This window comes from Desmodus rotundus, chromosome X, assembly GCF_022682495.2.
Source record: "Desmodus rotundus isolate HL8 chromosome X, HLdesRot8A.1, whole genome shotgun sequence".
Taxonomy (NCBI): domain Eukaryota; kingdom Metazoa; phylum Chordata; class Mammalia; order Chiroptera; family Phyllostomidae; genus Desmodus; species Desmodus rotundus.
This window is the reverse complement of record NC_071400.1, coordinates 57582453-57608181: the sequence shown is the minus strand read 5'-3', so window position 1 is coordinate 57608181 and position 25729 is coordinate 57582453. Positions and strand designations below refer to the sequence as shown.

Sequence of the window (25729 nt, the reverse complement as noted above, 5' to 3'; positions counted from 1 at the left end):
CATCAATAAAGTAGAAAAATAACCCAGAGAATGAGAGAAAATATTTGCAATTCATATATCTGGTAAGGGTGTAGTATCCAGAATACAGAAAGAACATTCACTCAACAACAGAAGGGTAAATAACCCAATTTAAAAGTGGGCAAATAATGAGAGTAAACATTTCACCAAAGAGGATATACAAATGGCCAATAAACATATGAAAAGATGCTCAACTTCAGTGGCTATAAGGAAACAGACAGAAAATCACAAGTGTTGACATGGATGTGGAGGAATTGGAACCCTTATATATTGTTGGTGGAGTCTAAAATGATACGATCATTTTGCAAAATATTTCCTTAAATGCTCAACATAGAGCTACTATATGACTTGGTAATTCTTCTCCTAGGTATATACCTGAGAGAAATAAAAGCTATGTCTACACAAAAACTTGTACATGAATATTCATAGCAGTGTTATTCATAGTAGTGAAAGAATAGTAACAACCCACATTTCTGTCAGGTGGTGAATGAACAAGCAGAATGTGGTATATTCATACAATGGAATATTATTTGGCAATAAAAAGAAATGAAGTATTAATACATGATAAAACATGGATTATGGTAAGCAAAAGATATCAGTCACAAAAAGCAATCTGTTGTATGCCTCCATTTATAACAATTTCCAGAATAGACACATCCATAGAGTCCAAAACAGATTAATGAATGCTAGGGGCTGAGGGTAAAGAAGCATGGGGAATGGCTGGTAATTTGTATATGGTTCCTTTCTGGGAAAGCTAGTATGCTCTGAAATTAGATATTGCTGATGGTGGCACACTTCTTTGAACGTACTAAAAATTACTGAATTAAACACTTTAATTTTATCACTTTAAATGAATTTTATGGCATGTGAATTGTATCAATAAAACTGTTTTTAACATCATAATTACATTACCCAAGATTAAACGCAAGGACCTACATCCAAGATTACTGTATCCAGCAAAGCTATCACTTAGAATGGAAGGGAAGATAAAGTGCTTCTCAGATAAGGTCAAGTTAAAGAAGTTCATCATCACCAAGCCCTTATTATAGGAAATGTTAAAGGGAGTTACCTAAGAAAAAGAAGATAAAAAATAGGAACAGTAAAAATGACAGCAAACTCACAGTTATTAACGGCCACATATAAAACAAAAACGAAAGCAAACTAGGCAAACAACTAGAACATGAGGGTTGTCATTAAGGGAGTGGGAGGGGGAGAGGGGGGAAAGGTACAGAGAATAAGTAGCATAGATGATAGGTGGAAAATAGACAGGGGGAGGGTAAAAATAGTGTAGGAAATGTAGAAGCCAAAGAACTTATAAGTATGACCTATGGACATGAACTATAGGGGGGGAATGTGGGAGGGAGGGGGGTGGGCAGGATGGAGTGGAGTGGGGGGGGGAATGGGACAACTGTAATAGCATAATCAATAAATATATTTAAAAAAAAACAAAACTGTTTTTAAAACACAACACAGCCCTGACCAGTTGTCGCTCAGTTGGTTGGGCATTGTCCTAAAAAGTGAAAGGTTGCCAGTTTGTTCCCAGTCAAGGTACATGCCTGAGTCAGGGGTTTGGTCCCTGGACTAAGTGCATATGAGAGGTAACCAACTGATGTTTCTCTCTCACATTGATGTTTCTCTCCCTCTCTTTCTCCTTCCCTTCCCCTTGTCTAAAAATAAATAAAATCTTTAAAAATAATAAAAATAAAAAGTTAAAAACGTGATACCATTTGTAATTGCTCCAAAGAAAATATGATACTTAGATATTATACCTGAGAAAACATGCATAGGATCTGTATCCAGAAAATTACAAAATGCTTATGAAAGAAATACAGATCTATATAAATAGACATACTGCATTCACTGATTAGAAGACTTAACATAGTAAATATTTCTTAGGCTAGACAGCAAAAATATGGTCCATAAAATAAACTTTATGGGAAAGAACCTCTTAAGAGGATGAAAAGACAAGCTATAAACTGGGAGTAAGTATTTTCAAATTACGTATCAGACAATGGACACATATGTAAAATATATTAAAAAAAACTCTCAAAACTCAATATGGAATTCTGTTTTGGATGGATTATATCAATGCTCATGTCCTGCTTGTGACATTGGACTATATAGAACAGTGTGGTATTGGGGGAAGAACAGAGAGATTGACCAGTGGAACAGTATATCTAGAAATACACTCAAACATATGTGGAAACTGAATATATGATAACAGTGACATTTAAAATCATTGGGGACAAAGGTGGATGTTTTTGAAAATGGGGTTATGATAACTGAGTAGCTATTTGAAAAATATGCAAAGGCCTGTACCATATAATCCATCCACAAGAATAAACTCCAACTGGGTTAGGAATCTCTACATAAAACCTGAACCTCTACAAATACTGGAAGAGAAATGGGTGAATTCCTCTTAAACGTGGGTGTGGGGAAAGGTTTTCTTACTGTGACTCAAAATCCAGATGCTATAAAAGTTTGATATTTGACTACATGAAAATACTTCTGCATAACAAAGAAAAACAAACACCACCAAAAAACAACAAACAAATTGGGAAAAATTACTTGCAACATATAGTACAGATTTAAAAAAAACTAGTATTCTTAATATAAAAACTCTGAAAATTCAGGATAAAATACCAAAAACTCAATAGAGAACAGAAGACATCAATAGATAAAGTCACACACACACACAGATCAAAAAGGTTCTAAAAGCATATGAAAAGATGCTCCCAGTCACTCATAATTAGAAAAAGGCTGTCCTGGCTGGTGTGGCTCAGTGGATTGAGTGCCAGCCTGCAAACCAAAGTGTTGCCCATTCATTTTCCAGTCTAGGGCACACGCCTGGGTTAAGGGCCGGTCCCCGGTGGGGGCGGTGCACAAGAGGCAACCACACATTGATCTCTCCCTCTGTTTTTCTCTCCTTTCCCTTCTGTCTAAAAATAAATAAATAAAATCTTTTAAAAAAGAAATGATAAAGATCTCTATAAACTGATACAAAGTAATTACTAGGATGTGTTGTCATGTAAAAAAGCAAAGCCCACAAGACTATGCTACCCTTCCTGTGAAAAGGGCATATAAGAAAATGCGTGGATATCTGCTTATTTGTGTGAAAAGAAAAACAGAAGAACAAGTGAGGTTGGTTATTGAGAGGGGGTGAATGGAATGAGATGGAAAAGATAGAAGCAATGGGCAGTGTCTCTTTTGTGCAGTTCCAACTTTTGGAAGTATGTTATTATTTCGCAGGCTCACCAGGAACATGGAAATAAAGAACAAAGTGACAGTGATCAGAGGGGAGGGGGGAGGGAGATAACTGGGGAAAAGGAGGGGAAGGGTCGAGTCAAGGAACATGTATAAAGAAGCCATGGACAAGGACAACAAGGGGGAGGAGTGAATGTGGGAGGTAGGGGTGGGTAGGGCAGGGGAGAGTAGTGGGGAGACAATGGGGACAACTGTAACCGAACAGCAGTAAAAATAATTAAACTAGCAAAACAAACAAAAACAAACTCATAGATCCTGACAACAGAATGGTGATTACCAGAGGTGATGGGGGTGGGGAGTGGTTGTAGTGGGTAAAAGTGGTCAAATACATGGTAACAAAAGGAAACTAGATTTGGGGTGGTGAGCATGCCTTAGAATATATAGATATCAAATTATAAGGTTGTGCACCTATAATTTATATAAAGATATTAACCAATGTTACCTCAAAAATTTAATACAAATAAATAAATAGCTACATAGATAAATAAAATTAACAAGTATGAGAACAAAAGCCTCCAAAGGAATCTAAACAAGAAAAAGAGAACTGAACTGTATTCAAATGACCACACTGGGAGCAGAGACAGGCAACTAGCCCAGGTAATTTTTAACAGTCTTTGGATAATATATCCTTAAACTAAAGACAAAATGAATTCTAAACAAATATTGTACTCTAGTTAACAGTCTTCTTTTCATAGAATTATGGGTTAGCAATTCTGAAACTATTTCCTGTATATTTTAGGACTCAGTGAGTGGGCAGTGAATACATTATGGATAATAACAGAGAGACTTCTCATTGTCATAAAAGAAAGTTACAAAGATAGAATAAAGTTTGTTGTTGGATTGGAATTTAGAGGTATCAGTGTGAACATATGATGGTTAGAGAAGTTACTGCAATAATAAAAATTAATAAAATAATACAATGAAATATAGACGTGAGTTATTTAAATAATTAATTTTCTAGCTTTATGGACTGAGGGGGTCTACTAACAATAACACTTGTAGCAATGGGCACCAGATCTTGGTTTCCAAGTACCATTTTCCACTAAAAGAAACTAGGGCTCCTTGGGATCATGGCTGATTTTCATGGCTGGGGCAGAAAAGTACAAGATGAGCCTGGGGCATCTTGTTATGCCAGAAATTAAGACCATGCTCAGAGAATGATTAAGAATATGTCAAAAAGACATAAGAGGTACCCTGACTGGTATGGCTCAGTTGGTTGGGCTTTATCCTGCAAATCCAAAAGTTGCCGGTTCAATTTCTTGATTCAGGGTTAGGGCACATGCCTGGGTTGTGTGGTGTTTCTGTCATGCATTGATGCTTCTCTCCCTTTCTTTCTCCTTCCCTCCTGCTCTCTATAAAATAAATAAATAAAATATTTTTTAAATGTTCGCCATATTGGCTACAAGATTATTTTTTATTTAAACAAAAGATATAAGAGGCAACATAAAGAGGCTCCCACTGGCCAAACCCGGGAAAATTTGAACATGAAAATAAATAATGATTGTAAAGAATTATAACTCATTGATCCATGAGTTCCATTGATCCATAAAACAATAATCCATGAGTTCACCTGATATAAATACATAAGGAAGGAAAATTCTCTTACCGTAGAAAGCCAAACAATAAATACAGAAGGAATGATAGAATTAGAAATTCTTACTTGGCCACCAACATAATAAACTTGCCTCAGGCATGGATCATCAATAGATGCTAAACTAGTGAGTGAAGGTTTACATAGTAACAGGACATTAACATACCTTCAAAATATATACCCATAAGATAATTACAAAGAGGAAAATAGTAAATCAATAGTAGAGAAACCTGGCAGATACCATATTAACCAAGTGATCAAGGTTAACAACACTAGTAATAAGACATATCAATATCATGAACTTCATGATATGATGTACTGAGGAGCACACAGCATCACCTCCATGGTATTCCTTCCAGAAATGCATAACCTGAATCCAATCATGTGGAAACATCAGACAAACCCAAAATGAGTGACATTCTGCAAAATAACAGACGTGTACTCTTCACAAATATCAATGCTTCAAAACACAAAGAGAGCCTGAAGAATTGTCCCAGATTAAAGGAAACTAAAGGGGCAAACAACAAAATGCACCATATGATCCTGAGTGTTTTTTTGTTTTTTTGGTTGTTTGCTATAAAGGACATTTTTTAGACAATCAGCAAAATGTGAATAAGGTTTTTAGATTAAGATCTTTAGATCTGATTCGTACCAATGTTAGCTTCTTGATTTTGATCAACATCCTATACTTATGCAAGAGAATTTTTTTAAGGAAATATACATTAAGCTATTTAGGCATAAAGGGGCATTATATCTGCATTGATTCTTACACAATTCACTAAAATAAATTTTGTGTGTGTGTATAGAGGAGGAAGTGGATAAAACATAAAGAAAATGTGGTAAAATATTAACATTTGGGAAATTGAGTGAAAGGTACTCAGAAATTATTTGTATTATTCTTCAAACTTTTCTTAAAGCCTGAATTTATATCAAGTTAAAAAATTAAATTACAAAAGCTTAGAAGTGATCAATTCACCCCCTGGGCAGAAGGTCTAGGAGCAAAGAATACAGGCTTAAAGGCCAACACTCATAAAATGCTCTCAGTTAATGGGTAGGTTTCCAAGAGACACCAGGACAGAAGTCTCTAGGCACACACAGGCATTCAGGGAAATGTTTTGATAAATATCAAGTCAAAAATGTAGCCTTCCTCCTGACAAAAGACCTTTTGCCAATGCTCCTCAAAGCCTTGCTCAGTGTGGCAGATACCAGCTGGTCCACTGAGCTTCCTCCAGGTCTGCATTCAGAACCCAGATTGCAAGGCAGAGAAACTGAGAACTGGAGAACTTTTTTCAGGTAGAGTCATTTTGGGGAATGATGGATGGATGTACAGATAGGCAGACACATATAGATGCACGAAGAGTTGAGATGTAAAAGGCTACCTACAGTAAAGGAATTTACGGAAATTAATGGTGATTAGTAATAGTTATTATTTTAAATAATTTCAGCCCAGTAAGCAAAGAAAGCATCCTATAAAGTAGTTTATCAAAGATCCACTAAAATGAGAACTTTTAAAAAAGATTTTATTTATTTTTAGAGAGAGGAAAGGAGGGAGAAAGAAAGGGAGAGAAACATTAGATTCACATGCCCCAACTGGGGGCCTGTCCTGCAATCCAGGCATGTGCCCTAGCTGGGAATCGAACCTGCGACCTTTCAGTTCTCAGACTAACACTGAATCCACTGAGCCACACCAGCTAGGGCAAAACTTTTAACTTTAAGTCTAGTTATATATCGTCCAATATGGTAGCCATGAGGCACATATGGCTATGGAGAATTTGCAATGTGGCTAATATGAATCGAAGTGTGCTGTGAGTGTAAACTACACACTGGAATATTAAGACTTGGCATGATAACAAGAATGTAGACCATCTCAGTAATTTAATTTCTAAGTTGATTACATGTTGAAATACTAATATTTTAGTATTAGTATTTAGATTTTTAGACAGATTGGGTTAAGTAAAATATTATTTAATTAGTTTCACTTGCTTCTTTTTAAATGTAGCTACTAGAAAATTTAAAATTATATGTGTGGCTTGGATCTGTGTCTTGTATTATACTGGGTTGGCAAAAAGATCGTATGCTTTTTTCTGTAAAATAAAAGACACATATTTCATTTTCATCAATAACTTGATTGATTTGGATATTTTGAGTATGTCAACTATCTCCTGGGTGGTAGAACATTGATTGTTCTCAACTAATGTTGCAATTTGATTGCTGTCAACTAACTGGTCTACCCAACTGTGGAGCATCGTCCAGCAAGAAATCTCCAGCACGAAAATTCGCAAAACACTTTCGACATGTACTTCTACACTGCACAAATCTTAGCATTTCAGTTGTGTTTTACCTTTCTTGAGATAATAAAGCATCATATGCTGAAAATGTTGCATATTTTCTTCCATCTTCACTATTAAAATGGCTACACAAAAATTCACCAATTTTGATTTTTTTTAATGCAAGCTGATGTGACAGCTGTCACAATACAACATAACAAAATTGTGTCAAATGAAGTTAAAGACAACTATGCACTACTAGTGCCATATTATGGGGAAAAAAGCAAACGAATTTTTTGGCCAATCCAATATTTCTATTGGATACCACTGGCCTGGTTGATACATGGTTTTGCAAGTTTTTGCTCAAATCTCACTTTCTTCACAAGGTCCTTGCTGGCCACCTTATTTAAAAGTGCAGCATCCTCCCATGACATTCTCCAATTCCCTTCCTTGATTTATTTTGCTTCAAGGCACTTGTCACCTCGGACATACTATATTATACTATATATTTTTTACTTATTAATCTTGTTTATTGTTCTACTCTGCTAGACTACCTTTCATGAGGGATTTTTTGGTCTGTTTTTTCCATTCTCATATCATCACCCTGACACATTAATTTGTATAACTTCTTTACTTTGGGTATTTAGTAGCTTTTTGCATCTTAACTCTAATGTATCTGCCTGTCCCATCCATCCATCCAACCATCCATCTATCCATCCATCCTTCCATAGTGCCTTGCACATAGTAAACACACAAAATATTTTTGTGTAATCATTTTTTCAAAATGACTTTTGCCAGTTCCTGACCAGCACCCAAGTTCTAATTTTGTATTATTTTGGGTTCTTTTCATACTGACCCCTGACCTGTCCAAATGGGAGAAGAGAGATAGCCCAATGGGCCCCATCACTTGCAAGGGTTCATTAGAGAGAAAAGTCTTGGGCACTGCCATCCTCCCACCCCTCCATTTTTGCCTTGATTTCAAGCCCATAACTCTCAACAAACCTGAATGACGGGGAGGGAATACACATAGATACATTTTTTCCAAAAAGCAGCCAGCCATCAGGAACTAAGTGCTAGTAAGTTTTACTTTTCTTGGACAATCACTGAATTTTACTTCTAGAAAGTATTTAAAGGTCCTACTCCACTGGTATAATCACAGCCTCCAAATGTAACAATCCAACCCAATAAGAGGAAATTCTCAGAGAGCCCTCTAACCCTTGGCCAGCCCCTTCATTGTCATAATAGCAACTGTGTGGCCTAGAGGGGTAAGGGACTTAGCCAAGGTCACACAGTGAGGCAGCAGAGTTGGGCGTGGCAGCCAGACTACCTCCCTCCCAGACACTGGTCTTGTTCCAAGCCTGAGGATGGGTGGCTGGGCATAGATAAGAGATGGTTGTGTTGGAACAGAAAAAAAAAAAAAAACAGTCCCAAATCTGGGGCTGTTTGGGAATAAGCCAGACAGATTTTGTAAGCAGTAGTTAGCTATAGGTGAACAACACATGTCTGTGATTTAGACGTAAACAAAAACATAAGCAAACATGGCAAGCACTGTGGGTACCAACAGTTGAGAAACTAAGTTTCTTTTAGACCAAACTGTTACTCATAACAAAAATAAGAGTGGGGTGGCTTAGGTTGTTTTTGCATACTGACAATAAGAATACATGAAGTGAAACCTAAAACGACCAATACATACAAATTAAAGTACTGCGTTTTCCGTACTATAAGACATACCAGACCATAAGACACACCTAGGTTTCAGAGGAGGAAAATAGGAAAACAAAAAAACAAAACAAAAAAATGCTCCACCACCAACGCTCCCAGTGAGCTAGGTAAGCTACATTCGGACTATAAGGCACACCCCCATTTTCCTCCCAAATTTGGGGGAGAAAGGTGTGTCTTATAGTCCGAAAAAATATGGTAATTCCAAATAAAAAGCCCTGAAGCATCACCTCCCATTATTTAAGAAAATCTGATTTACTTTAAATTAGGCATTGGTACAAGACCAACAAAATTAAATATTTACGTTAACTGAAAACAACCCTTGGTTGTTGGGGGTTGGGATAAGGGAAAAATTTCCTTTTTGATAAGCTACTGTTTCATAGCTAGAAATCAAAAATCTCTCAGCCCAATACTCCGCTGATTGCAGGCTCAAAAACTGGATGTCTGGATTCTTCTCCTGTAAGGGTATGTGGACTGTGGGTGTGGAAACAGCAGCCCACAGTGGGTTGAGAGTGGGAACATCTGACTCCTGGACTACCTCAGCTCCTAGCAGCTTGCTGGGGAATCCAGCCCCACTATCTTCATGTGTAAAAACTGGATCTCTAAGAGAACATCCCCTTTCTCCTTCTTTGGTCTTACAGAAATACATATCAAATCATTTCGTCTTTGCCCAAACTTCTAGAACTGTACTTGACTATATAACAATCATAGTCCCCATCTATCAAACTAAAATGAAACCCTCAGTTTTATGTCTCTAGTAATTCTGAAAATAACAAATTATGATTTGTCCTTTTCAAATACTTAAAGTAACTTAGAGTTTAATTTGCAACTCAGAGAATCATGACACATCAAAGCTGGAGGCACCCTCAGATTCCCCTAGTCAACTCCTTCACTGTACAGATGGGGAAACTGAGGCTCACAGCTGGACCTGGAGCATATGTCAGCTGACTCTCCAGGTGGACATTCTTCTCACTATTGCACTAGGGATCCTTTTAAAACTCAGAAAACTGGTACCAAACAGTGATTCTTCCAAAGAGCAAGAGTCAACTGCCACACTTCCCAATTTACAGAGCACTATCAGTTTGGATGATTACGTGAGCATACCTAAAATTGCTGGGTGGCATCTACTTTCACGTGACTGGCAGGATTTCTCCCTTTCCAGAAGAATAATGAAGCTTCAGGCCCAGACACTCCAGCAAATGATGGGAATCAGTGCCACTCTGTTTAATGACCCAGTACTAAATGCTCCTTTTTAACATGATCTCCATTTAACCAGCCCTCACAAATCTGACTGGTTTAACACAAGAAAGAGGGGACCTCTCAATCTACTTGCAAGCCAGTTCAAAGCAAAACAACACTCCTCTCTTTATAAGGGGAAGGAAAAGCCCAAGCTCCTAGAAACATTCTTTTCCAAAAGCATTCCTAACTTAGGGCAGAGGAGGCAGAGGGGGCAGAGGGGACTTGCTCTACAACCATGTAGCTGATTTGATTCTGGAACTGCATAGCAGTAGGCTTAGCACGGCCAGGATCATCCTCTGAGTATTCAAAGAGCTTTCCAAACCTGCCCTTTATTGTCTCAAGCTGACTTTGAAAACCTGAGCATTCATTAGGACCAAGTTAATTTGAAGATAGGTTATGGTTTTAAAAGAAGTGAAAATGCACTATTTTCAGGAGCCAGAGGAGGGAGCACAGGCCCAACAAGGGCAAAGGACATGTCTTTATGCTCATTTGTATTCTTGCATGGGGTGGCCTCTGACTTGTTATGTGACATTGGAAAAGCACAGTCCCCTCTCAGGGCCTCAATTTCCTTATCTATGATTTGCCAGCCTTCCTGGCTGGACCATGAAGTCTTTCCACATTGCCAGGTTTGGTTCTGGGCAGTGGAGAAGGGCTATTTGAATTGAGACCAGTGGGCCTCTTCCCTCCCAGGATGACCTCCCACCAAACAAAGTGCTTGTAGGCTGCTCCTGAGGCTTTTCTCTGAAGAGAACTGCTCCCTCCCCTAGGACAGAGTGGTGGACAGATCCTGGAGCAGGTCCACTACCCAGTTTTCATAAGGAGCTGCCTGAAACTTTGCACTAATTTGGGAGAGATTCAAGGATCCACTCTTCCCTCCTGATTGCAGGTGTGACAGTACTGGAATGTGGAAAACCAAATCATTTGCTTTCTCAGATCCCATTTGCTAACTCCTGTGGCAGACGAACATAGGAGTTAGCCAGGGCACTGGGCCAGATACACACACCCCAGCTCCACTTGGGAGCCCCTGAGGTCTGAGTAAGCAGGGCCCCTAATGACTTGAGACCTCCAGAACTGCCTGCATCTCGGACACTCTGCATGCCCAAGGAGGTCCCTCTCAAGTATGAGACTCTTTTATGATAGTTTGCCTAGGTGTAACTTATACAATGTCAAAGGAAGGGACAAATGGACTTGTTATGTCAAAAGAGACCTGCTATCTGTTGGTTAAATTTCTCAGGCCAAATAGGAAGGCAAAATGAAGAGTGACCAGTGACACCACAGGGAGAAACCCAAGAGGGTGCCTGAGTCAGTGTGTACAAGATGGTCTCACCAACACTGGTTCATTTGAATCTCCTCTGATGACGTTAAGCTGGGTAGGGCTAGCATTCTCACATTCCCATCTGACAATGGAGGATTGCAGCTAAGGTAGCTTCATGAACTTGCCTAAAATACCACAGCTGGTTAATGTCCTGTGCCAAAGACAAAACTCATGTTCATTCACCACATCATGGTATTTCTATGCCCATGTGGTGAACAGAGATGACTGCACAATTTGGCAGGCTAAGGAGCCATATTGAGGCATTCTTAACTTGTGTCAAAGGATCCCCAAGGGAACCATGAATGTACTTCCAGACGGGTCTATGAGCCTCTGAAATTAGATGCAACATTGCATATACTTGTGCAGTGGTATAAAATGATGACCCATAGCTTTCATCAGATTTAAAAATAAGTCCATGATCCACAAAAGGCAAAGAGCCTACCTGCTTCAGAGAAACGGGAATCTGTTTTTTTAGGGTCAGCTTCCCTGAGGCCAGTTCAGGAGAGCTTTGGCAGCCAGGTGCTGCTGGGCATTCTACAGACATGGTACCACTTGGTGGTGATGGAGAGAGTCTACCTAACCCTTGAACACCTCCTACCTATGCTCTAAAGAGTGGATGCTCTCCAAGGCATGGTGGTCCTTGCCTCCCATAACTTCAGTTAGAGGTTCCAGATTTTCCTGAGGTAGTGAGTCACACTAAGTCACAGAGGGCTGAGGATGGTGCCTTTCCAGGGAAGTGGAATGGGCAGGTCTAGGACAACAAGGTAGGGAGACTGAACCTGAACTTGGTTTGCTTAGGATTTTGCACAGGGCAAAGCCAAAGGCATGACTGTGAAGGCCAGACAGCCTATTCCCAACCATGTGGGGTACAAGGGTTTAGGTCCTAGCCCTTTCTATCCGGTACCACCTTTCAAAAAAGATGTGCTGAGGATAGAGAGAGAATATCAGCTGCTAGTTCTCAAATCCTGAGGCAAAATGTACTGAAGTGCCTCTCTTTCCTGGGAGGAAATGAAGAGCAATCATGCTTGTCTGACACTGAGATAGGGATGTGTGTGCGTGAGTGTAAATGTCTGGCTGTCCACAACTGCCAAGGCAAGGATATAAAGTCCCATAACTGGCTAAGGTAGTTGTCACCCTTATCCTACAAGTCTACTTCCATGGACTATGAAATAGAAGTAAACCATGCTGTGAAGGACTCCTGCCCGGGGTCTGAGAAGTCAAACTTCCCAGCCACCCTAGAGTGGGGAGTAAGCCTACGGCTCCCACAACCAGTGCTTCTGTTTGGGGAGGTGGGGATCAAAACAGATTTGTAGGCCTGCCAATGGGCCATCTCTCTAGGGTGGGTGGCACAGGGAGGAGGAGGGAGAGAAGCCTGCTTGGAGAAGCTCAGGAAGTTTAATCTTGTGATTTCATTGTTGCCATGCTCTGAACAGGTTCTGCCTCGGGAGCAGGCACTTGAGAGGCTTCAGTTGGAGTGGCCTCACCTCTGCTGTGGGAGAACTCACCACCTGCCCTCTTAGCAGGCAGAAAGGGGTCCCAGGCTGCCTCACTACAAAGGTCATTAGTTACACTCTGAAGGTAAAATACAGGACATGGGCCATGTGTAGGGAGCACTGGCTGCCCAGTGGGATTATTGCAGTGACACTCTTTCATGTTATCAGGGTTCATTTTGAGGGCTGTGGCTGTGACTAACACAATAATGCTCTTTATCCCATCACTGGGGAATCACTAGAAACAACCAGATTTTTCACTTTAATTTGAATGTCATCACAATTATTTTAACATCAAGTATGTCAGATTTGACTTTACATCACCAAAATTAATTTTAAAGCAGTGGCGAAAAGAAATGGCACACTTCTTTAAGCTTTTGCTACATGTTCATGCAGCAAACTGAGAAGAAAATGTTTTAATTAGAGGCTAAATTAATTCTTGACAGACAAGCAGCTTAGAAACACTGTGCTGTTCTCCCTAAACCTAGCATAATGCATGCCAGTCTTTCAGAATTAGACACGCAAAGCATGTGACGTTGGCAACTGCATTGAGACTACTGTCCCACTTAAAATTCCAAGGTCAGTGTTGGAGCTACCCAAGGCAGATATTAACACAGATATCACTAGAAATAAAACTCAAACAATCAGCAACTGCCAAGGGAGCCCACCGAGCCCAGCCCTACAAGGGGCTAGTTGCCCAACTCTCCATCAGCAACTTGAAAATACAACAAGACAAAACAATTTTTTCTGTGGCACCCATGCCTGAGCCCCAGACTGATTCTTAACTTATAATCTTCCATGATCTTCACTGAGTTCTAGACTTGGAGTTTTGATTCCAATGTGCCTCTCTGTCTCCCAACCACAGCACAGACACAGAGCAGCTTACCGCATTTTTTTCAGACTATAAGACACATAGGACCATAAGACTCACTAGGTTTTAGAGGGAAATAGGAAAAAAAAAAAAACGCTCCACTGCCACCCTGCCCCCCTCCAGCGAGGCAGGTAAGGTACATTTGCACTATAAGACGCACCCATTTTCCTCCTGAATTGTGGGGGAGAGTGCATCTTATAATCTGAATAATAAGGTATATTACACTAGTTAGTAATGATGGTCCTCCTCTGTTCACCACATTCCTCTCACCACTTTGCTTTTCCTCAGCCTGAGTGAAAAGTTGGCATTCCAGACCCAAGTACTTGAGTGAGAGCTGGAAACCAGAGTTCTAATTTAAGATCCCTCCACTGTGTCCTCTCAGGGAAGTCAGGCCCCCATCTCTGGGCCTTATTTTCTTCTTTTGTAAAATCATACGGCTTGACTCTTCCAGCTGGAAAATTCTCCATCTTTCAACATCTGAGTTTTATACATGCATTGGGGCAACTATGTGCAGGACTGTGGTGAACTAGCTAACAGGACCCCCAAAAGGAAGGCAGAGCTGGATCCTCTCCTCCTTCTCCCCTTCTCCCCTTCTCCTTCTTTGTCACTGAGCCCTTAAAGAAGCTGGGATTACTAGTTTTAAGTTCAAACACTGGACAAAATATAAACATATTATTTATTCATGGGACAAGGGTAGCACTCAGGACAAGTGGACAAAAGACTTGAGATGGCCTGAAGCATTCGGGCCGACTAGGTTTTTGTGCTGCCTTTAGTGCCCTTAAGCCCACAGTTCCTCTCCAAAGATGAGGGCACAAGCTGGGGCCACCAGGCCCTTTGGACACAGATGCCATTCACTAGTTCTGATCCTGTGGCCTCCAGTGGCTTCTTCTAGAATCACCAGAATGTGTCTCGATGGCCTAGTGTCCAGACACTCCCACAGGTGGAGGAAAGGGGGAAAACACCATGGCCAGTTGGCCAGGGCCTCTTCGAACATGATGGAATCATGGTTGGCCCCATCCTCCTTTAGGCCTTGTGGAACAATTCTCAGCCTTAAGAAAACGTCATTTCCCAAAGCCCACTTAATGTTTTTTTTACTGCATAGATCTAGCAAACAGCAGAGTACCCCAAGAGGAGAAGGTAGCTGGGTCCCTCCCCTTTCAGGAAATGGGGGGGCATTGAGGCTGCACCCTGGACTCTTCAGAAAGGGCCAATGGCTGCCCCAGGACCAGAAGGTAACCGGGGCAGGACTGGGTTGCATGGTGGGGCTCCTCCTCCAGGGCAGGGAAGAGTCCACTATCATGTAGGTCAGCAGGGAAGAAGTCTGAAGGTGGGGTTCCAGGACAGCCTGGGTAAACACCTCTGGGTGAGGACAGTTCTTGAAGACTTTGCAAAGTGCTTTTTCCTTATGCTGTTCTTGGACCTGTCTCTGGAAGCCTTTACTCCTGCAGCTTGGTGCCCACGGCTAGTGAGGCCTTACAGGGGTAGGAGAGATCTTTGTACGCTGTGACTTATCTGATTACTTTGGAATTTATGAATACGTCAGATCTTAGGAAGGGACTTGAGGCACAAAGGATATAGGGGAAACTCTGTGAAAAGGAAGAAAAAATAAAGTAATGAGGTGTGGGAGGGAGGAAACCTAATTCTTTTGCTTCCATCCCCTCCCCTTGCAGCAAATACTCCTGGGGCTTCAGAAGTCCATGGTTTCTCATTTGAGAGCAGGACCCCATGGGATTCTGCTGTTCTTCCCACCCCTCCCAACAGGGCCCTTGACTAACTGCCAGCAGTTTCCAGCTCTGTGAGCTCACTTCTCTGCTAAATGACAACAGCAGTGATGACAAAACCAGTAGTATGCACTGCAATTAAACCCATCAGTTTCATGCAGATTTATAAAGTTTCCCTCTTCAAAGTTTGGAAGATGTTTAAGGACTCAATGCCTAAAAAATCAGAATGCTTCCAGCTGAGCTTTGCAAGGTTTCAATCCTGCCATACAGTTGATTGGTTTGCCTAGGCTACTTCTCAGTGGAGTTATAAGAGATATGGTGGGAATTGCTTTATTGTGCTGATCTATAGTAGCTGACTCCTGTTCCTCCATCATTTCTCTCCTACCCCAGCCATGTCTAGGTTGGTCTATTCACACTCTCAGCATTGTATCTTGCTCTAACAAACACGCAGCCTTTCTGCTTGGATAAGGAGATTTTTTAGTTACATCCATTATATGTGTATCAACATTTATGGCAGCAAGATAATTGCCAAAGAGCTCAGAGGATAAAAGGTCCTTCTTCATAATGTCTACCCCTCCTCCAATTCATTTTAAAAAATCAATATTAACGTCAAGCAAGACAGTGGCATATTCCTTCATGATTGCTGCACCCTCAAAGTTGGAAATGTGATAAAAAAAAAAACAGCTGGACTAGGAAGAAAAGGTTCAACAGTGAATTCAGAGCCCATACTCCAGTGCCGCTCATGTATGTAGAAAAAAAGGCTTTTTTTGTCATTGAAACCTTTGCTAAATAACTGCAAAACAAAAAACCTACTCTGTATGAGATGAGTTGTTTGGAAATATGCCAGTCCAATATCAAACAGTTTGGAATGTGTTATCTGCAAACCAACCAAACGATAAGGAAGCCTGCCATCAGTAATAGGCCCTCAGATCACCTGACTAGGGGTACTGGACCAGAAGCCCTAGGGGTTGCCTCTCAGCCTCCCCCATCCATGATGCATGAGTTAGAAGTTCACACTGGCATTAAGACACAAAGAGAGGGAACACTTCGCACTTGTATATTGTTTTGCTTGGCCTTCTGCCATTTTTTATACCTCACTCTTCTTGTTGCTCCTCAAAATCTCAGCCTCGTTTTAAAAAATATCTAGCTGTTTTCCCCAAGTGTTTCACTTTCCCAGAAAAATGACTATTTCATTCACAAATCACAGTGTTAGAGCTGGAAGGGACTCAGACTTTGAGGTTATGAAACAAGGGGGCAGGTGGGCCTTGCCTGAGGTCACTCTGCTAATTAGTGGGGAGGGTGTTCTAGAACACAAGTTTCTCAGCTCCTAAGTTAATTATCTCTCCAATGCACCACTACAGAAAAAAATCAGAATCTTAAAAAAAAAGGTTTACCGTGTATAGGAAGCCCTTTTGAAGGAGAGTAGTCAAACTACTGGCGGAAAGAACCACTTGTCTAAGATCAATTTCTGCCTATTTCCTGGCCTAAACAGTGCTTGAGTTTCCTAAAGATGATCTACAAACAGGTGCATTTTAAGCCTGTAGGTGATCAGCTTAAAAGGGGGGAGGGTGGTATTAAATGTACTGGCCACGCTTGAAAAATTCCCTTTCCTTAGTGAATAGGAAAGACAACAGTAAATTCCTTACCTTAAGATGCAGTGAATGTATAGCCCCCACCTCCAGCCCAGAAATAGGTTATTTCCTGGTAGTCTTTAAACATTCAATGACATTCCTGTTTCAACCCACATATCTGTGTCAGTGTCAGCGTCAGTGGCAGGAAAACAGATCTAGTCGCCCTTTGCTAATGATTTCCTAACATGGAATTTCCTTCTATCTTCTCAAGCCTTTCTTCTTCCAATGCCAAACTGTTTTTCTCCTCTCAGACACAATGTACTGAAGGAAAACTGAAAATGGTCACAGCCAGAAGAAGATGATTTTTAAGGAGATCTTACAAGGAAGAGCTCCAGATCTCTGTGATATATTTAAGTTGGGAGAGGACTGCTAGTCTTTCCAAAGGCAGTGGGAACAAAACAGAGAGCTTTCCTCCCTGGCATCTGGGAATCCTTTTTCCTGTCCCCCTCTTCCCAGGTTCCACTGTAAGCAACACTATGACTTCAGCGTTGAAGGAAACACTCACACATTGGAGGCACATGTGAAGAGAGGCCAACGCAATCCCCAGACCGCGGGACAGGCGTTGGAGAACCACCAAAGCACGAAGCAATATTGGAGCCCATCACATTTCTCCTCTGGAGAATATTATATTTAATATGCAAACTAGTCATCAAGAGAAAAGAGGGCTGTTACTTTAAGGGGAAGAAGCTGATTAGATGCTCTGGCTGGCAGCAAACAGCTGGTCTGTCCAGCAGGTTCAAGGCCATTTCAGCTTCCCTCTTATGGAGGCACCATATGTTCCATCTCGCACATCAGCAGCTTTATTTTCCAATGATCTTGCTCCAGAAGGGGAGCACAAAGGGGGGAGGAGAAGGTAGAACTTGTGGTTTACCCTTGGAGCACTTTCTTGTGGTTTTAGATGCAGTTGGGATGTGTATGTTGGGGGGAGAGGGGGAGTTAACGCTTCACCTCCATTCCAAAGACCAGAGCACAAACGTCTGACCAACACTTACGAATAATCTCCACGGAGGGGGAGGGGAGTGGTGTAGGGGAAATATGCAAAAAGGCACAAATAATATGTCACCATGAAATTAAATGGGAAGAGGGGGAAGGAGGCTGCAGCGACAAGATATCTTCAGGAATCTGAATCTCTCGAATCTGCCTTAGCTCCGGGACCCACCAGTCGAGTTTGGGCTCCGCCCACTTCTCCTTATTTGTCAGTTTTTCTTATTGTCAGTATCCTCTTTCCCAACAAAGTTTAGGAGGAAAAAAGCGGACCGCTTTGGAGAGTGAGGACGCGGCAGGCAGACAGGCGAGCAAAAGGTTACTTCTTACGTTACGTTAAACATTTCTCAATGCAAGTCCGGGATCCCGCAGGTTTGTGGGGTAAAGCAAGTGCCCAGCGCTTGGTGTGTTCAGAGGCTGCAGGCCGATGCAAGCTCCGGAGGTGCATTCTCGTTCCGAAAGCCCGTCGCCCAGGCTGCAAGAGCTAGGATGTGGGGGTTCTGATTCCCTTCCTGCCTCCAAACAAAGGAAGGGGGTCTCACTAAGCATTGGAATTTGTGTGGGGGCGGGGGTGGCGTCAGGAGAGCGAGGGAAGAAGTGATGCGTGTAGCCACGGGGTGGCGAGAGCCTCAGTTGTAACTACCTGGGTTTGAGACGTCGTCTTCACGCTGCCAGGCGGGACAGCTGCCCTGAGCCCCAGAGGAGAGGGGCGAGGGCTGAAAAGCGAAACCGAGAGAGAGCCCCCTCTGCCAGAGCCCAGCGAGCACAGTGGCGAGCCGCATCTGCCCAGCCTGCGGAGCCATGTGCCGCCCCTAGCCTCTGCAACAGCCTGCTAGCTGTCCGTCCTCTGAGCCATCCAGACCGCTGGGGCCCAGGGTGTCCACCGCTAGCAGGTTCGGAGCCCGATAGGCACCACGAGTCGGGGGTTCCCTACGCCTTCTGGGGCTCCAGCGGAGGGGTCTTCGAAGTACAGCCCCTTCCCCTATCGCCTACAAATGCTCTCCAGTGCTCTGCCACTCCAAGCCACTGGGAGGTCGCTGCTCCCGCCCTCTGCCTCTGAGTCCCTTTCCCCTTCTCTCTCTCCAGCCTCCTGGGAAACAAAGGGGCTTTTTAGAAAGCGGCTGGTAGGCCAAAGCGGCAGCAGGGGATGGGAAGGAGAGGGATCCCTATAAAGACAAGGAAAGACCAGCAGAGGTGGGGTGGAGGAAGAAAGTGCACCTCCGGGAGCCCCAAGCGGCAGCGGCAGCTGGGAAGCCCCTGCGGGTGCGCTGCTGACCCCTCCCGACCCTTGGGCACACCGGCGGCGACCCTTGCCTGCGAAAGACTGGGCTGCCTCATTCTGGTGCTGCACACTAGCTCACCGCAGTCCAGGCACATGATTGTCCGGGCTTTGGGGCCAGAGCCTGTGGGGGAGGCTCAATTCCCGCGGGGATTTCCCCCGGGAGACCCGGGGCCCTCTTCCCATCCAACTCTTTCGCAATTGTTCAAGCTAGTGGAGACGCTGCCTTTTTGTTCCAGAGCGGCCACCCGCCAGTCGTACGCTCAGCTTGCTCGCCCTCACATTGTCCCAGAGCCTCGTTCAGCTACTAGCAAATGGCTCGTTCGCTATGGTTCGGAAGGCGCCCCAGAGATTCCTTCGGCTGCCAAACAACAACACCAAGCCACCCCAGCACACACCTTGTACCCAAATCCTCCGGCCATCATGTGCTCCCCCCACCCCACGCCCACAGTAGGGGTGTCCTGTTGGGACTGCGTTCAGCTGTAGCAGTGAGTGCTGGGGGCAAAACCCCTGCTTGAGGTGCGTCTGTTTGTTCCGACGACTTCAGGGCAGTTTTCTGGCAGGCTAATCCTGTTAGTGTCTGCTCAGCACACATTTAATCACCGATCAAAATCAGCCTATCGGCCAGCTTTCCAAGTGGCTTCGGACACTCTGCATCGGGATGGAGCCTGCCCAACCCAAATGGCCAAGAAAAGTATTTGGCGGCGCTGCGGGGGGGGGGGGGGGGGGGGGGGGCTTCCCAACCGCCCTCGCCGGCGCCGGGCGCCAAACTCTGCGTCGGCTCTGAGGCCTGGGAACTCGCCTTTAGCTCAGGCAGGAGCCCAGTGGGAGCTGCCTCGAGCCTCTAGCTCAGCTCGGGGGCTGCTCTCCAGGGGAGAATTTGGCAGGAGAGCCAGCCCAAGGCAGCGGGCTCGGCGCGCTCATACTCCACACTGCCTCTCTCCGCGGCCGCAGTCTTGGGGTGGGGGTGGAGGAATCCTGAGCCTCAAGCCCACTGCCGACTGTCCCAGGCTCAGGGAGCTGGTAGTGCCGGGGCAAGCGGCTCAGGAGGCGCAGGGACAGACTAGGAGCCTGCGGGTCTCCCAGCTCGGCCAGGAGAGCCCGCGTGGCTCGCGCCCCTCTGCCTTCCCTCCTGGGTACTTGGCTGGCCCCGACTGATTCCAGGTTCCCGGTGGGCGAGGAGGAACAGGAAGAGGCCTCAGTCATGAGCGATGAGAGCTGACCTCAGCCCAGCCCGGCTTATTTGAGAGGGGGGCGGCAGCGCTCTGTGCCAGGTGGGCCGAAGGTTTGGAGGAAACTTTGGGGTCCCCGGATCGCAGCACCCCTGGACCCAGGCCCCTCAGCGATGGGGGTCACTAGTGGGGTACCAGTGCACCCCGCAGCCCCCAGCAGTCGGACCTCCTGGGCCCTACTCAGCCTTACCATACTGCAGAGCTCCGGCAGCGGCGAAGGGGGCAATACCCCAGGGGCGGGCGGCTGTCTGCGCGGGCTGCCTGGCCTCGGGCGTCCGCTGAGTGCCCCGGCCCGTTTGCAGACCACCGTCTAGCTAGCGGCCGGTGCCTCGCGCCCGCCCGCAGTCGGCCGTTTCAGCTCACGGCCAAGTTCATGCCGGCAGCGCTGCGGTGGCGGCCTTAATCTGCTAGCTCCATTCCCACCGCCTGGCTCCGCGCGGTGCGCCCGGAAGGTGGAGTTTCGGGGGTTTAAGTTACTGATAGGCATTTCTCACTGCTGTGTCACTCAGGGAGGAGGAGACACGCACGCCGCACACTCACACACCCTCACACACGCGGCGAGGAGCGGCTATGGCCTTAAAGGGGAAGCTGCATTGCCCTGCCCACGACCCCTCTGTCTCTGAGCCCCGAAACACTGAGTTTTCAGGCCCGAATGGGGCCAGGGCAGCGGAACCGCGGCGGCCGCCCTAAGGGCCTATCGGGCCCTCCTGCCTCTTTTTAAAAGGGAAAGAGGCCGAAGGCTGGCTTCGCTGTAGTCGCCTCATTTTCTCCAGTCCACTGGAGCCTCAGCAACTGGGGAGAGACGGGATGGGAGGAAGGCGCACCGGGACACTTACCTTAGTGGCTCCAAACATTTTAGGAGGCGGTCGGTGCCCTCCACAGCAGGTGGACTGCGTAGTCGGTGTGCTGAAGGGGAGAGACGAAAGCGAGGTGACCTAGTGCCTTCGGGCACAAACGGATGGGGCTTGCCAGAGGGCCACAGGTGGAGCCCCACCCGCTTGGGAAACCCGCAGGCGGCAGGTAGCCTTCTAGAGAGTCAGTAGAACTATCGGGTAAGGCTTGAGCGCCCGTGACGAACCGAGGGCGAGCTGGAAGCACGGGAGACCCAACACTCACCAGCCAGAGTGAGAGTTCGCACCAGTGACGGGGACCGAGAGAGGCATCGACAGAGACCGAGGAAAAATGACGGCGATAACAGTGGAAGAGAGACACCAGGGAAGGGAAGAGAGTGGGAAAGGGAGATGGCAGATCCCTGGAGGACTCCTGAGCATTACAGGGACAGGAATCTCCTTGTAAAGTAGCCTATTCGATTCCCTCAACCCGTCCTATCCTCTCTCAGCTGAGACCGACATAAGAGCTAGCTACCCGAGAGGGTGCTCACCTTCAATTGGGAGGCGCTGGGTGGGTAGCCACTGTCCCACTGCCAACGTTTCCGCAGGCTGGTTCCACTAGACTGCCCAGTCGACCTGCTGTGACAGCAGTGAGGACCAAGGCTCTCAGGTGGCAGTTACTGAACTGCACCCACCCCTGCTCGCTTAGCTCCTCCTCCCCCTCCTCGCCCTTTCTCCTCCTTTGCCTGCCAAGACCCCCCACCCACCGCAGCAATCTCCAAGGGGAAGTTGTCTGAGCTCCCCCCGGGGAGTGCTCAATCAGGAGCCCTAGCGCCAGCCAGTCTCCCGCCTTCTAGGCTTGGGGCGGCGAAGCTCCAGTGCTATCTGAGCTGCACTGGCCCTCCCACAGCCCGGGGTTATCCCCGGGCGGACACCTGCGGCTTCCGCAGAACTACGATTTCTCGGTGAACTGCCCTGCAGGCCAGAGCGCCCCGCCCCCTATCCGGCCAGCTCCATAGCTTGCGGCTCTCCTCCCCTACCCTGGGGCTGGCCTGAGCCCCCTCTCCTGGGTCCCCGCCCTTTCTACGATTCCTAACCTAGACTTCCCTGTGCTCTGCCCGCCGTGTCTAGTCCGACAGCAACAGCGCTCCGCGGGCAAAGCCCGCAGCCCTCTCACGGCTTCTGCCAGCACCTGTGAGGAGCGACCTGTCACCACCACATCTGATGGCACTTGCCAGAGCTGCGAGCCGGGAATAAAGAGGTGGACCCGCCACCCACTTGGCCCCTCCTTCCTTCATGCCCATTACCCCGGCCCGCGGACTTTGCCGGGTCCTCTGAAAACTTAGCGCGGTCCAGTCATGGGCTGGGAAGGCTCCATGCAGGTGGGCGCTAGCCTATAAAATTTCCCGCAGTTCTCTTGCTGAGGGGCAGCATTCAGGCCCAGCTGCGGGACACCCCACAGCCCAGTACCAAGGCCAGTAGGGCCCGTGGTGGGGGGGAGGTGGGCATGCACTGCTCCACTGGGAAGGAATTCACTTTGGCCAGTTCCAGCCCAGGCTGCTCTGCAAGTTGGAACCTGGGATAACTCTGTCTATCACAGAACATTGCAGAGTGTTTTTAAAATTTGATCCCCCCGCCCCCCCCCCCCAGCAACACACTGGTCAAGGAGGTGGAAAATGGTGTTCTGTTCCCAGACATCTCCACTCTATCCTCATGTCACTTCCCCTCTGCTTCCCCAGAGGAGTGGGTGATGCCACTGCCCTGCAATATCCTGGGAGCCTGTGACATCACAGATGTATCTGTGCCATATGGCCAACTACCTGCATGGCATCACCACCTAGATGGACACAAGACATCTCAAACTCCACATGGCCCAAGAAGAGCTCCTGGTCACCCCTCAAACCTGTTTCTCCCTTGGTCTGCCACCTCAGTTTATGGTGGCTCCATTCTTCAGGTTGTCCAGGCCAAATACCCTGGACTCATCCTTGATTCTTCCCTTTGCCTCACACCCCACATCCAGAGATGTAGACAATTCTGTTGTTTTCATCTTCAAAATGTATCCACCATCTCAGCCTTCGCTCCTTCTTCAATGCTAGATACTGGGTCCAGTCACCAACATCTCCCACCTGGATTACTCCAGTAGCCACCTAACTTGTTCCTCTGTTTCCTACCTTCTGCAAAACCCCTCTCCCCCACCTCAGTCTAGTCCCAATTTCTGTGCACCTGCATTGGTTCCCCATTTCACTAGAGTTAAACTGTAGTGCTTCTAATATCTTAACAGGCCTTGCACTACATACCCTCTTCCATCTGGATGACATCATCTTCCTTCTTGCCCTCCCTCCCTCTGCTCTAGGCCTCCTGAATCTTCTTCAACACACCAGGCATCCCTCCTTCAGGCCTTTGACCCGCAGTTCCTTCTGCTGCAATGTACTTCCCCAAGTATCCATATGACTGGTTCCCTCATTTCCTTTAATTTTTACACAAATGTCACCTGGCCACCCTGTGTAACATGTCAAAGACTCACATCCATCCCTGGCACTTCCTCTCCCCTTTTCTGCTTTGTTTTCTCTTTTGAAGTTACCACTAGCTGTTCTCCACTATATGTTAGGCCCCAGGAGGCTCACAATTTGTGTCCACAGCTATATTCCCAGCTCTTTACAGTGCCTGGCAGGGAGTGTCTGTTCAGTGAATATTAGTAAGATTCTGTTTTCCTGGAACTTTCCAGAAACTCTGGGGGCCACAAGATTGTACACAGACACTGGGAGTGGGGCCATAGCTTTCAATCATTTAATTGCATTTTAAGGAGTTTATGATGTGAATAAAAGTAAAGAAAGATAGAGATCAGGCAAGGAGCTCTCCGTACCTTGAAACCAGCCTAGAATCATGTCACCAAGGATAACTGTGGCCAGATGTGTTGTGGTTCTTTCAGTTGCTGTTGAAAACAGGTTCCCTTGTAGTTGTCATCTTGGGTATCCCCAAGATTGATGGAGAAATGGGGGAGGAGGCCAGAGACAGAGGTGTGGTGAAGGCTTTCTCTACAGTGAGTGGATACTCTTGTTGTCACCCAACAAGTAGAAGAAGTCTTGAGCTAACAGCACATCTCTCCATTTTCTGAAGTGTACCATGTGCTTTATCTGCATGACCCCATGTACCTGAGGAGGCGTTAAGCATTGTCATCTCCATGTTCTACATGAGGGAATGGGAAGCTCAGAGAGGTAAAAGGACATGTCCAGGCTCACACAAATTGAGAATTGCATACCTGTAAACAACTGGGCTTCAAAGCTTAGGCTTCCTTTGCAGTCCAGCACTCAATCCACTGAGCCACACCAGCCAGGGCTAAAGCTTGGGCTTCCTGAATATTCCATGTGGCCACTCATGTTTAGCATATGCAGTCCTGGTGAGGAAAGGAATCTGGCAAAGGTCTCAGGGGGCTGCCCTTCTCCTGGGGGAATCTCCTGGCCCTGTTTCTGAGAGGCTGCCAAGCAAATGGTTGGGCTTGATCTATGGGTGTGCAGAGCCACCATGCAAGGTCTTTGGTCTGACCTCAGCCTGGAGCTTGAAAACAGCAGTTGTCTGTTATTAATAGTCATATTCCTGTGAAAGTATACTAAATTTTCCCAAGTTCATGTAATGAGTGCTGGGGGCTTATCTGTAGCATCTGGAATTCTGTGTGTGGCCTGCACAGCTCAAGGCCCTTTGAGAACAGGCATGCTGATTGCAGATAAGAAACACACATCCAATTGTTATGTTCATGGTTATTCCCTTGCTTCAGAACCTCCTGTGGCTCCCTTTTGCTGATAGCACTCAGTCCCAAACCCTCAGCCTGACATTCAAGGCCCTCCATTGGCAGGCCCCAGCCTCATCAGTTTTATCTCCTGGTACTTTTATACATTCCTCCTGGCCTCCTGCCTGGCTGGACTAGTGATTGAACACTAAATAGTTCCTGGTTCTTCCCACTTCCCCACCTTTGCTCATTCACTTTTCCTGCCTAGAATATCATCTGAGGGGATAATCTCAGAAGCCTCCTACTCTGTGAAACCTGGCCTGAGTCCCATTGCAGCATGGATACCCCTTGTCCTTGGTTATCCATGGCCCTGTTTGTAATCTCTGACTACAGGCATTCACCCTCAGCTCTTCCTGTTCTACTGTTTTACCACAGACTTTGGGGGTTCCCTGAAGCCTCCCTGATTAATTCATGGCTGACCTGTGACTGGGATGGAGGGGGTCCAGGGTGCCCTCTGGACTGCAGAATTTGAATCCAGAGAGAGGAAATGGGGT

General features: G+C 45.7%; 1 protein-coding gene across 3 annotated transcripts in view; it reads right to left on the bottom strand.

Annotated features, from left to right (window-relative positions):
- Positions 1–22299, bottom strand: part of MAMLD1 (mastermind like domain containing 1) — a 138616-nt gene extending 116317 nt beyond the window's left edge. Inside the window, exons 1-3 of one of the 3 annotated variants that reach the window (XM_045188199.2) lie at positions 22219–22299; positions 22003–22087; positions 21458–21527 (exon numbers count right to left, since the gene is read on the bottom strand). In XM_045188199.2, the coding sequence (XP_045044134.2) occupies positions 21458–21475 (18 nt within the window). In that variant the 5' untranslated portion in view covers positions 21476–21527; positions 22003–22087; positions 22219–22299. Of the gene's footprint in view, positions 1–20811; positions 21039–21457; positions 21528–22002 lie in introns of those variants that run through there. The other 2 variants (XM_045188200.2, XM_024551113.3) reach the window with 2 other exon arrangements.
- Positions 22300–25729: the final 3430 nt, after the last annotated feature.